This window comes from Bubalus bubalis, chromosome 11 (genome assembly GCF_019923935.1).
Source record: "Bubalus bubalis isolate 160015118507 breed Murrah chromosome 11, NDDB_SH_1, whole genome shotgun sequence".
Taxonomy (NCBI): domain Eukaryota; kingdom Metazoa; phylum Chordata; class Mammalia; order Artiodactyla; family Bovidae; genus Bubalus; species Bubalus bubalis.
Genome location: NC_059167.1, coordinates 60,467,139 through 60,479,791, shown reverse-complemented (window position 1 = coordinate 60,479,791; position 12,653 = coordinate 60,467,139). Strand labels below are relative to the sequence as shown.

Sequence of the window (12,653 nt, the reverse complement as noted above, 5' to 3'; positions counted from 1 at the left end):
TACATATGTAAAACCTGTTTTCTCTTTTTCTACTAGCATCTTGGTGAAAACAAGCTTCTGTCAGTGCCACAAAGCTGTATCTGGCATTCCCAAATGTGAGAATCAGGAAAAGTCACTGATTTACCACATACTAAACATGATCCTGCCTGACATACAACAGTAACAGCTGTAGGTTTTCATAAAGTGCTTAATGTTGTCTATGCCACTGGAGGGAATTTGTATACATATTTAGATTGACATGTATACCTAACTCATAAAAGGTTTTTTTTTTTGTTTGTTTTTTTTTGAGTGTCTGATCTCCTATTGATATAGCCTTATTTGGGGATGTTTACACAATCCCAAAAGCATATAGCTTATTATCTGTTATATCATCTGTAAAACTGAAATGATATTTGTTCTTCATATCCACTGAGTTGCTAAACAACTCAAATGAAGTATTATTCCTTGAAGAGTGCTATACAAATATAAAGTGTCATTATTATTAAGGACAATTTCCAAAAGAAACATTTTGGCTTACTATTAAGTAAATGAAACTTTTAAGAATTTGATAATTTTGTGACAGGCCTTGCGATTTGGGAAACACTTACCTAACGTGTAATCCAAAACAGATTCTAAGTTGCTGGGGATAAGGATCTTCTCTGTAAAGCCTCTAATGAAATAACACAATGCCAAAACAAATAAATTTCTGAAGGAAAGTGAGGAGGAGAGGAAGAAGGAAATTAATACATATGGAGCCCTACTATGTGTCAGGCATTGTGTTAGGTGCTTTACATTTAACTTCAATCAATCCTCACCAATAACCCCATAACAGAGGCATTATCTATATTTTACATTTAAAGAAACAAGTCCCAAGAGGTTAAGTAAAATTTCCAAGTTATAAAAGTATTCAGCAGCAAAACCATTAATTCGAAGTTATGTATATCTCAGTCTAACGTCTTTCCTCTGTACCATGAGCTCTCAGTATACCTGTTATGTCAATAAGCAAATGGGTAATACATTCACAGATGCAGGATCTCAGTTTTAACAGTAAAACAGAGAGAAGTGAAAAGTAAAAAGATATGGCTGGTAGCATACTAATGTCATTGAGTATTCCAACAAAATACATACTGGCAGCTGAAAAGTGAACCGTGGAAGACAAGGCTAGGGAAGGAGGGCAGAACACAGAAAGCCAAGAGTGCTGGGGTGCAGGATACAGACTCAGATATCAGACAATTGTAAAAGGTGGGGTAACTAATCAAAATGATGCTGTAGTAAGATCACTGTTGGTCTGAAACAAAATTTTTTTGATAGTGAGAAGCACAGAGTTAGAAGGCTATAATGTCCAGCTCTATAAAAGCTTCAATCAGAATGGTAACTTTGGGAAGGAAAGATCTGGAACACAAAGTGGTGTGATGGGTAAAAGGGAGAAGTTAATAAACATCTCCTTTATTCATCCGGTATGTCTCAACTACTCTGTATTTATCTCTTTTATTTATACCAACAAAGAAAAACCAGTTTATAACTTCAATTGTTAGTAACCACTCTCAGGGCCTTAACATTAAGCTTCAAGTATAATAAGGTTTACCTTCATGGCAAAACTAGACGGCATCATATTCTTAGGCCACTCAAATTCTGTTGTGTGAATTCGTATGCCAGATTCGAGTAAAAGTGTAGCTTTAAAGTCTGGTCTGTAGAAGAAAAAAGTCAAAATGTCTTTAGGGTCCTACCAGCACTAACAGTAGGTTGCTTTAAAAAAAAATTAATTACATAAGATAAAACAAGCCTATAAAATGCTCTTACTTTTGAAGACGAATAAGATACGTTTTATTATCCACATCGTAAACATTGTTTACTCTCATTCCTAGCAAGCTGCAAAGAGAAAAGAAACAAATAATAAATCATACTACCATTTGAAACATAAAACTTCCCACAATTTAAAGCGTAGGCGCAAACACAGCCTGCCAAAGAGGGAATCTTTAAAGATAGGGGGTCAACCAGAGTGCAGAGGCTGAAGGCCAGCAACCTTCTGCCTAAACCTCGAATGTAACTTTAAAAAAAGTGATAGACCAGCTCCAGGATGATACAATGCTTTAAAGAGTTTTTTAAAGTGATCCAATACATACATTAGGAAATACAGCTAAAATCTAACTCAACTAATTACAGAAGAAAAAATGTAAACGAAGCCCTGAGAAATATGACAAAGCTCACACAGCTAAATAATATTAATAAAATATTAATAAAAACCGAACTAGAATGCAGATCTCCGGCCGAATCTATTACCTCCAGCTAAAACTCTTTGGGGTGAGGAAGAGAGTCTACCAAACCAAGCCTCTGGTCTGGAAACCTCTGGAACTAATGACTTAACTGGTGTCCTGGCGTCCACCTGACTTCTTTTAGTAAACGTTTCCTGCCAGACCGGGGCGACTCAGGCCGGCAAGCCGAGAGCCCTGCCAAAGTGGGACGCAAGACCTGGCGAGACCAGCAGCCCACGAGAGCCGGGGGGTGGCGCACGCGGCCGCCAGGGTCCCCCGGTATCCTCAGGGCCACGGAAAGATGTCACGCGCTCGCCCACTCAGGCCTAGCCAGGTCTATAGGAGAACAGCACCCGGGGGTGGGGGGGGGGGGGGAACACAAGGCCCTGCTTATTTCTACGGTAGGGCCATGGTCTCTGCCTCCTGCACCCCCCGCACAAGCTTGGTCACCCGACATACGGTACCTGGCATTCAGCTCCGCAAGTACCGCACGGAGGTCAACGGTGCTAAAGCGGGTCTTCATGGCGAGCCTCGAGGGTCGCTACCGCAGTTTCCTCCACTGCCGGCCTGACTCAACGCCGCTCCTCTTATGCGCAGGCGCACTAGGCGGATCTACGGCCGCGCAGAAGATCCAATACTCCTCGAAGCGAACGTCTTTGCGTCACATTTTGTGAAGCGTTCGGCAGTCAAGTCGTCGTCGATTAGCTTTTCGTCGTACCAAAACAATTCGAAATAGATACAAATTATTCTCTTGAAACTGCATTCCTTCCTGGAAAGCTTACAAACTTGTCCGGTTACTTTGCTCCCTTGCCTCTCGGGATTCAAGCCAGCCCCCATAGTGACCCCTACTGGTCATAACAATTTATGAGCAACGTACTAGGACCCAGGTACCGCTTTGTGTACCTGAGGAACTACCACTTTCCCTGGGGCGTACACTGTTGAAATTTAACGCAGTGGACTATTTCATTCGCCCTACAATTACCCTCAATGATCAAGGCAAACCAACTCTTAAAAAAAAAAAAAATTTCCTATTCTGATAAGTCTTGCTCTCCGAAGAGCATTTTGCGTTTTACTGTGAGATTCTTATCCATTCTAGGTATTGGGAGAACCTGGGCTCAGCATAGTACCTGATACACAATGCTGCTGCTGCTGCTGCTGCTAAGTCGCTTCAGTCGTGTCCGACTCTGTGCGACCCCATAGACGGCAGCCAACCAGGCTCCCCCGTCCCCGGGATTCTCCAGGCAAGAACACTGGAGTGGGTTGCCATTTCCTTCTCCAATGCAGGAAAGTGAAAAGTGAAAGTGAAGTCGCTCAGTCGTGTCCGACTCTTCGCGACCCCATGGACTGCAGCCTACCAGGCTCCTCCGTCCATGGGATTTTCCAGGCAAGAGTACTGGAGTGGGGTGCCATCGCCTTCTCCGTGATATACAATAGGGGCTCCATAAATACTTGGCAACCTTAATATTCAGTTGTTTCGCTAGATAATGGTGAAGTAAGATTAAAAATGAAAAGATATTAAAAAAATAAGAAAGCCTTTTTTAAGGTAAGAACTCAAAAGAGACGGGGTCTCGCTATGTTGCCCAGGCTGGAGTACAGTGGCTATTCACAGGCGCGATCCCACTACTGATCAGCACGGGAGTTTTGACCTGCTCCGTTTCCGACCTGGGCCGGTTCACCCCTCCTTAGGCAACCTGGTGGTCCCCCGCTCCCGGGAGGTCACCATATTGATGCCGAACTTAGTGCGGACACCCGATCGGCATAGCGCACTGCAGCCCAGAACTCCTGAGCTCAAGCGATCCTCCTGCCTCAGCCTCCCGAGTAGCTAGGATTACAGGCGCGCGCCACAGCGCCCGGCGAGGAATCCAGGCCTACCAGAATTCTAGGGCTTACCGGCTCCAAGTCGTGGCAAGCCGAATTCCCACCAGTAGAAGGCGACTCCAAGTAAAAAACGGCTCGGTGGATAATTTCAGAAGAAACCGGGAATTGATGCCCCAGTGGGTAGCTTTAGCACGTACAGCGCAGCATTACTGCATCAGATGGCACAGTAAATCATGCAAAATAGATCAAAATATGGAATAAGCCACTTAAAGGTTTTAGGAAAGACGGGGAACCCCATTAACTGTAGTACAAACAGTAAAAGTGAGAGGTCTAACTGGACATAAATAATACTAAGGTTCTTATGTTGGCTCTTTCAGGCATTTCCCGAATAATGCCTAAATATTTTACATAAAAGCAATCCACATAGAAAGGGACAACACTCAGATCTTCTTTACAAACAAAAACTGAAATACGTTATGGCAAAACACCCACTTTAGGGCCCTTAGACCTAGACTCATGAGATAGGAACAGGATACTCATTTAAGTTATACATAAGACAACCACTCTACTAACTTATACATAGCTTATGCTTTGTCTATCAAGGAAAATGAGCGACAGAAGGAAAATACAAGAAAACACATAAGGGGAAAAAGAAGATAAAGATAAGTTATAATTATAAAGAAACTATCATTTACTATGGAATTCTATCATTTCTGGGTTTTGGAATAATTTCTTGATTTTGAAAAACTTCTGAATCAGGGATACGTAGAGACTTGTGAGAAAAACTAGAGGTAAGAGTAAATGGATAAATCTTCCCATTTTCAAAGAGAAGATAAAGGTGAATATCTGAAATCACTAACAGATTTTATTGGCATTTGTCCCAACTGAAAATTTAGAGGTAGTTATTTATGGATGACTGAAGCAACTTAGCAGCAGCAGTAGGATCATCTAGAGCTGTGATTCTCAAGCTTTGGTGTGATTCACTCATCACTGTGGTGATAATCGAAGCAAATTCCTGAACATGACACCAGAGATTTTGAATTAACTTTGGCTCAAGGTATCTGCATTTGTAACTGCCAAGATGAATAGGGCCTGTAGCCCGTACTTGGAAGTTTACTGATCTCAGAAAGATGAAGTGGTAATCATTGAGAACCAACAGAGTTTCACTTCAGAATAATTTATAGTCTTATAAGACAAGATTGCCTCACCAAAGAGGATTCACGATACAGCAGGAAATCAGTCTTGCAATAATATAAACATGGTACTTCTTATTGAGATATATATGTGGGAAGAAAGTCTATTTATTTTAATGTTTCTTACTTTTATCATATAATTATTAAAGCCAATTTTATTATATAATTATCAAAACTATTTTAATCTTGTCTTATTTTTACCATATAATTATATTTATATAATTTATTAATTTTACTTTCCATTCAACTCATAGAAATAGTCAATGTGTAGTGTCAGCAAGGGAAAAATCTCCACTTTTATCCCTCTTCAGTTCTTCTGGCTAGATTAATAATAAAAGTGATGCAAGACAACATAAGAGGAGAAAGAAAAATAAATTTTAATTAATGCACATGGAGGTTTCATAGAAATGGGACCTACGAAGTGGCCAAAGCAGGCAGCCTTTATACTTTTTAAATAAATTAATAAATTTGTAAGGAACAGACAGAACAAAAAAAAACAGGTTTTCAGGCACTCAAGTACTGAAGAATCTAAACTGAATATAGACTTGGGTAATGAAGTAATGAGGTTCATTTATACAGGCTTCTCAGCCTGAGTTCCCTGACTCTGGGGTTAAGGGTGTCCTACCTCTGGAGGCAGGAGTGTACCTTTCATATGAGAGATTATTTCCTGCTTTCAGAATAAGAGAAAGGAGGATGAGAGTGTCTCTCTCATGTTGGCCATTTCTTAAGTAACTTTAATTCAAAGTAGTCAATGTGCCATTCAGGCACAATTTGGGGTGGCCTACACTGGACCAGAGGACACTTCTTGCCCCACAACAGTGAGAAATAAATTTTTGAGGAGGTCCTGCGCACCCTTGAAGGTATCAGTGATCACGTTTCTCTGTAGGCCAGAACTTAAAGTGGGAGCAGGTGCCACTGATTCAGGAAACCTGAATGCAAGGGGAGTAACTGCAGCCTGAGTGGCAGAGAGCAATGGCAGCAATCATGTGCAGAGGCCAGGTGGGTGTGATGATCATAGTGAACAGCAGAGTCAAAGCAGCAATCAGAATAGTCTGACTAGGGAGACTGATGGTGTTGGCTATTTGAGCATGGTATTCCTAGAACTGAAATGTATAGGAAGCTTACTAAATTCTTACTTGGTCTCTGTAAGCAAAAGAGTTGTAACTTAAGTGAACAAAAATGATAAAAACCGAGTCATAGTCTTTCAGTCAATTCTCAGACTCCAGCCAGTTCACAGACCCAGAACCTCTTGTTTGAGAGGAAATCTGGGTGCCCTTGAGGAAGGACACTGCCAAAAATGCATACTGCTCATCTTTCTCCCAGACTTCCCCAAAGAGATCTACATCTTTTTACCATGGTAACTGTGCATTGGGGAAAAGGAAATGGTCAGGCTTTGTGGGGGATTCCTGGACACTAGCTCTGAACTCACAGTAATTCCAGGAGACTCAAAACATGGCTGTGGTCCACTCAGAGTAGGGGTTTATGGAGGTCAGGTAGTCAGTGAAGTTTCAGCTCAGGTCTGTCTCACAGTGGGCCCAGTGTGTCCTCAAATGCCCCATGCGGGTATTTCTCCAGTGCTGGAAAGTATGATGGGAATACACATTCTCAACAACTAGCAGAATCCCCACACAGGTTTCCTGACCTGTGAGGGCAATTATGGGGAGAAGGCCAAGTGGAAGCCACTAAAACTGTCTCTATGTAGGAAAATAGTAAACCAAAAGCAATACTGCTTTCCTGGAGGGATTGCAGAGATTACTACCACTATCAGGACCTAAAGATGCTGGGATGGCCATTCCCATGACATCCCATTTAACTCACCTAACCAGCCTGTGCAGAAGATGGATGGACCCTGCAGAATAACAGTGCATGTTGTAAGATTAACCTGGTGGGGACTCCTGTTGGAGTTGCTATACCAGATGAGGTTTCATTGCTTGAGCAAATTAACACAGCCCCAGCACCTTGTATGCAGCTATTAGATCTACTTATGTCTTTGTCTCTATTAGAAAGACCACAAGAAGCAGTTTACTTTCAGCTGGCAAGGCCAGAAATACACCTTTACTGTGCTACTTCAGGAGTATCAGCTCTCCAGTCCTACATCATAATTTAATTTGCCAGGACCTTGATCACCTTTCCCTTCCACCAGATATCACATGGATCCGTTACTTTTTTTCTCACAGTTCTGAAGACTGGGAAGTAGAAGATCTGGTGAAGAACTGCTTCCTGGTTCATAGATAGGCATCTTCTTGTTGTGCCCTCATGTGGTGGAAGCAGCAAAGGAGCTCTCTAGGGTTTCTTTCACAAGGGCACTTAATCCCATTCATGAGGACTTCACCTCCATAACCTAATCACCTCCCAAAGACACCACGTCCAAATACTATGACCTTGTGGGTTGGTTTCAACATATGGAATTTTGAGGGGGCACAAACATTCGATCTACAGTATACCCTATAGATAACACACACAAGGCAAATAAGCAAAAAATGTTTTAAGAAAATAAGTGTTCTAATATTAATAGTAAAGCAAAGCAGGCTTAAGAACAAAATGCATTGTTTTGGAGGGACAAAACATTATTTTTTAATCAGGTATGTGTGTGCTCTGAAGATAAGACAGTCCTAAAACATTAACGTCATTATGTATATGTTCTTGCAATGGTGAGACCCTTCAAAGCAAACACCAAAAACAGAAACCATAAAGGATAAGGCTTAGTAGGTTTGAAAACATAAAACCTTAAAGTTGCTGAATATCTAAAATATTCCTCTGTTAACAAAATTAAAGGCTTAGAAAAAAGTATGGTAAACTGCATGATATACTGAACTTCTTTGATGGATATTGTAGAGTATTACTAAGTATTGGATAGAGAGTTAAATTACATATTTAGTAATGGTGTTGAGTAAATGCCAAACAAAGTGCATTTGTGACAATGACCTTCTGAAAACCATTTTTAACCCAGAAAGTTTTTTTGGTATTGGATATTTTAGGCATTCAGACTCGTCCAAGGTGAGGAGCAGCGGCTGCGCTTTGCTGGAGCAGCCGTGAAGAGACACCCCACGTCCAAGGTAAGAGAAACCCAAGTAAGACGGTAGGTGTTGCAAGAGGGCATCAGAGGGCAGACACATTGAAACCATACTCACAGAAAACTAGTCAATCTAATCACACTAGGACCACAGCCTTGTCTAACTCAATGAAACTAAGCCACGCCCGTGAGGCCACCCAAAACTGGCGGTCATGGTGGAGAGTTCTGACAGAATGTGGTCCACTGGAGAAGGGAATGGCAAACCACTTCAGTATTCTTGCCTTGACAACCCCATGAACAGTATGAAAAGGCAAAATGATAGGATACTGAAAGAGGAACTCCCCAGGTTCATAGGTGCCCAATATGCTACTGGAGATCAGTGGAGAAATAACTCCAGAAAGAATGAAGGGATGGAGCCAAAGCAAAAAGAATACCCAGATGTGGATGTGACTGGTGATAGAAGCAAGGTCTGATGTTGTAAAGAGCAATATTGCATAGGAACCTGGAATGTCAGGTCCATGAATCAAAGCAAATTGGAAATGGTCAAACAAGAGATGGCAAGAGTGAACGTCGACATTCTAGGAATCAGCGAACTAAAATGGGCTGGAATGGGTGAATTTAACTCAGATGATCATTATATCTACTATTGCAGACAGGAATCCCTCAGAAGAAATGGAGTAGCCATCGTGGTCAACAAAAAAGTTCGAAATGCAGTACTTGGATGCAATCTCAAAAACGACAGAATGATCTCTGTTCTTTCCAAGGAAAACCATTTAGTATCACAGTAATCCAAGTCTATGCCCCAACCAGTAACGCTGAAGAAGCTGAAGGTGAACGGTTCTATGAAGACCTACAAGACCTTTTAGAACTAACACCCAAAAAAAGATGTCCTTTTCATTATAGGGGACTGGAATGCAAAAGTAGGAAGTCAAGAAACACCTGGAGTAACAGGCAAATTTGGCCTTGGAATATGGAATGAAGCAGGGCAAAGACTAATAGAGTTTTGCCAAGAAAATCCACTGGTCATAGCAAACACCCTCTTCCAACAACACAAGAGAAGACTCTACACGTGGACATCACCAGATGGTCAACACCAAAATCAGATTGATTATATTCTTAACAGCCAAAGATGGAGAAGCTCTATACAGTCAACAAAAACAAGACCAGGAGCTGACTGTGGCTCAGACCATGAACTCCTTATTGCCAAATTCAGACTGAAATTGAAGAAAGTAGGGAAAACCATTCAGGTATGACCTAAATCAGATCCCTTATGATTATACAGTGGAAGTGAGAAATAGATTTAAGGGCCTAGATCTGATAGATAGAGTGCCTGATGAACTATGGACGGAGGTTCGTGACATTGTACAGGAGACAGGGATCAAGACCATCCCCATGGAAAAGAGATGCAAAAAAGCAAAATGGCTGTCTGGGGAGGCCTTACAAATAGCTGTGAAAAGAAGAGAAGTGAAAAGCAAAGGAGAAAAGGAAAGATATAAACATCTGAAAGCAGAGTTCCAAAGAATAGCAAGAAGAGATAAGAAAGCCTTCCTCAGCGATCAATGCAAAGAAATAGAGGAAAACAACAGAATGGGAAAGACTAGAGATCTCTTCAAGAAAATTAGAGATACCAAGGGAACATTTCATGCAAAGATGGGCTCGATAAGGACAGAAATGGTATGGACCTAACAGAAGCAGAAGATATTAAGAGGTAGCAAGATTACACAGAAGAACTGTACAAAAAAGATCTTCACGACCCAGAGAATCACGATGGTGTGATCACTGACCTAGAGCCAGACATCCTGGAATGTGAAGTCAAGTGGGCCTTAGAAAGCATCACTACAAACAAAGCTAGTGGAGGTGATGGAATTCCAGTTGAGCTATTCCAAATCCTGAAAGATGATGCTGTGAAAGTGCTGCACTCCATATGCCAGCAAATTTGGAAAACTCAGCAGTGGCCACAGGACTGGAAAAGGTCAGTTTTAATTCCAATCCCAAAGAAAGGCAATGCCAAAGAATGCTCAAACTACCGCACAATTGCACTCATCTCACACGCGAGTAAAGTCATGCTCAAAATTCTCCAAGCCAGGCTTCAGCAATATGTGAACCGTGAACTTCCTAATGTTCAAGCTGGATTTAGAAAAGGCAGAGGAACCAGAGACCAAATTGCCAACATCCACTGGATCATGGAAAAAGCAAGAGAGTTCCAGAAAAGCATCTATTTCTGCTTTATTGACTATGCCAAAGCCTTTGACTGTGTGGATCACCATAAACTGTGGAAAATTCTGAAAGAGATGGGAATACCAGACCACCTGACCTGCCTCTTGAGAAACCTGTATGCAGGTCAGGAAGCAACAGTTAGAACTGGACATGGAACAACAGACTGGTTCCAAATAGGAAAAGGAGTACGTCAAGGCTGTATATTGTCACCCTGCTTATTTAACTTTTATGAAGAGCACATCATGAGAAAGGCTGGGCTGGAAGAAGCACAAGCTGGAATCAAGATTGCCGGGAGAAATATCAATAACCTCAGATATGCAGATGACACCACCCTTATGGCAGAACGTGAAGAGGAACTAAAAAGCCTCTTGATGAAAATGAAAATGGAGAGTGAAAAAGTTGGCTTAAAACTCAACATTCAGAAAAGGAAGATCATGGCATCTGGTCCCATCACTTCATGGGAAATAGATGGGGAAACAGTGGAAACAGTGTCAGACTTTATTTTGGGGGGCTCCAAAATCACTGCAGATGGTGACTGCAGCCATGAAATTAAAAGACACTTACTCCTTAGAAGGAAAGTTATGACCAACCTAGATAGCATATTCAAAAGCAGAGACATTACTTTGCCAACAAAGGTCTGTCTAGTCAAGGCTATGGTTTTTCCAGTGGTCATGTATGGATGTGAGAGTTGGACTGTGAAGAAGGCTGAGTGCCGAAGAATTGATGCTTTTGAACTGTGGTGTTGGAGAAGACTCTTGAGAGTCCCTTGGACTGCAAGGAGATCCAACCAGTCCATTCTGAAGGAGATCAGCCCTGGGATTTCTTTGGAAGGAATGCTGCTAAAGCTGAAACTCCAGTACTTTGGCCACCTCATGCGAAGAGCTGACTCATTGGAAAAGACTCTGATGCTGGGAGAGATTGGGGGCAGGAGGAGAAGGGGACGACAGAGGATGAGATGGCTGGATGGCATCACTGACTCGATGGACGTGAGTCTGAGTGAACTCCGGGAGTTGGTGATGGACAGGGAGGCCTGGCATGCTGCGATTCATGGGGTCGAAAAGAGTCGGACACGACTGAGCAACTGATCTGAACTGAACTGAATAAATTAGATATTTTGGCAGGGATCATGATAACCCAAATCACTTTAAAAAGGGCCTATTTTTAAATGACTGTTGCCCCTCCCCCCTCCCCACCCCGCTTGTAAAAGCCCATGGACAGAGGACCATGGTGGACTATATTTCATGAGGTTGTAAAGAGTTGTACACAACTGAGTGACTGAGCACATTGACCCCTGCCCCACCTTTCATTAGACCTGAAGCTCTACAAAGGCAATGGCTTGTCTCTCCTCTTTCTGATTATCTAGTATCAGTATCTAGTACCTGATTACCTAGCGTCTGGTAAATATTTGGCATGTAAACTTTTAAAAAATGGATAGATGGATAGATGAATGGATAGATGAATAAATGGATGGACTGTTAAAATATTATGCTTTAAAGAAAGATACACACACACACACCTTAGAAAAAGATTAACCCTGAAAACTTATTGAACATGAAAAGTTTTTTAAACAAAAAGTACAAGCCTTTTAAAGAAGACAGATACTGGAATGATTCCTTTCTGACCTCACAAGTTTTTTCAGGTACAAACTGACCTTCTATTTGGTTTCTATTGCTGCTGTAACAAATTACCACAAATTGAGTGGCTTAACCAACACAACTTTTTTATCTGACAGTTCTGAAAGTCAGAAGTCCCAAACAGGTTAGCAGGGCTGCAGTTTCCAGAGGCTGTTCACATTCCTTGGTTGGTGACCCTGCATGACTCCAATCTCTGCTTCCAGTTCACATCTCTCTGACTCTGATCTTCCTTCCTCCCTTATATAATTGTAATAATCCTTGTAATTACATTGGGCCCAAAGGTATAATCCAGAATAATCTCTCCATCTCAAAATTTTTAAGTTACTCACATGTGTGAAATATCTCTTACCTCATAAAATAACATAGAGGAAATTCACTCTATGAACTCATAACATAACATCAGGAAGTTCACTTTTTTGTGGGGCATTATCCTACCTACCACACCTCAGTTCCACAAAACTAAGAAGTTCTGTCCCTAAAATGCCTAAATTTAAAGGGGGAAGCTCTGAGACAGCTCTTTCATAAAGATAAAATTACTATTACAGAC

General features: G+C 41.6%; 1 protein-coding gene across 2 annotated transcripts in view; it reads right to left on the bottom strand.

Annotated features, from left to right (window-relative positions):
• NEMF (nuclear export mediator factor) overlaps positions 1–2,868 on the bottom strand; it is a 52,011-nt gene extending 49,143 nt beyond the window's left edge. The window contains exons 1-3 of one of the 2 annotated variants that reach the window (XM_006063145.4): positions 2,696–2,868; positions 1,780–1,848; positions 1,565–1,667 (exon numbers count right to left, since the gene is read on the bottom strand). In XM_006063145.4, the coding sequence (XP_006063207.2) occupies positions 1,565–1,667; positions 1,780–1,848; positions 2,696–2,754 (231 nt within the window). In that variant the 5' untranslated portion in view covers positions 2,755–2,868. The remainder of the gene's footprint in view (positions 1–1,564; positions 1,668–1,779; positions 1,849–2,695) is intronic. The other variant, XM_025295809.3, reaches the window with a different exon arrangement.
• Positions 2,869–12,653: the final 9,785 nt, after the last annotated feature.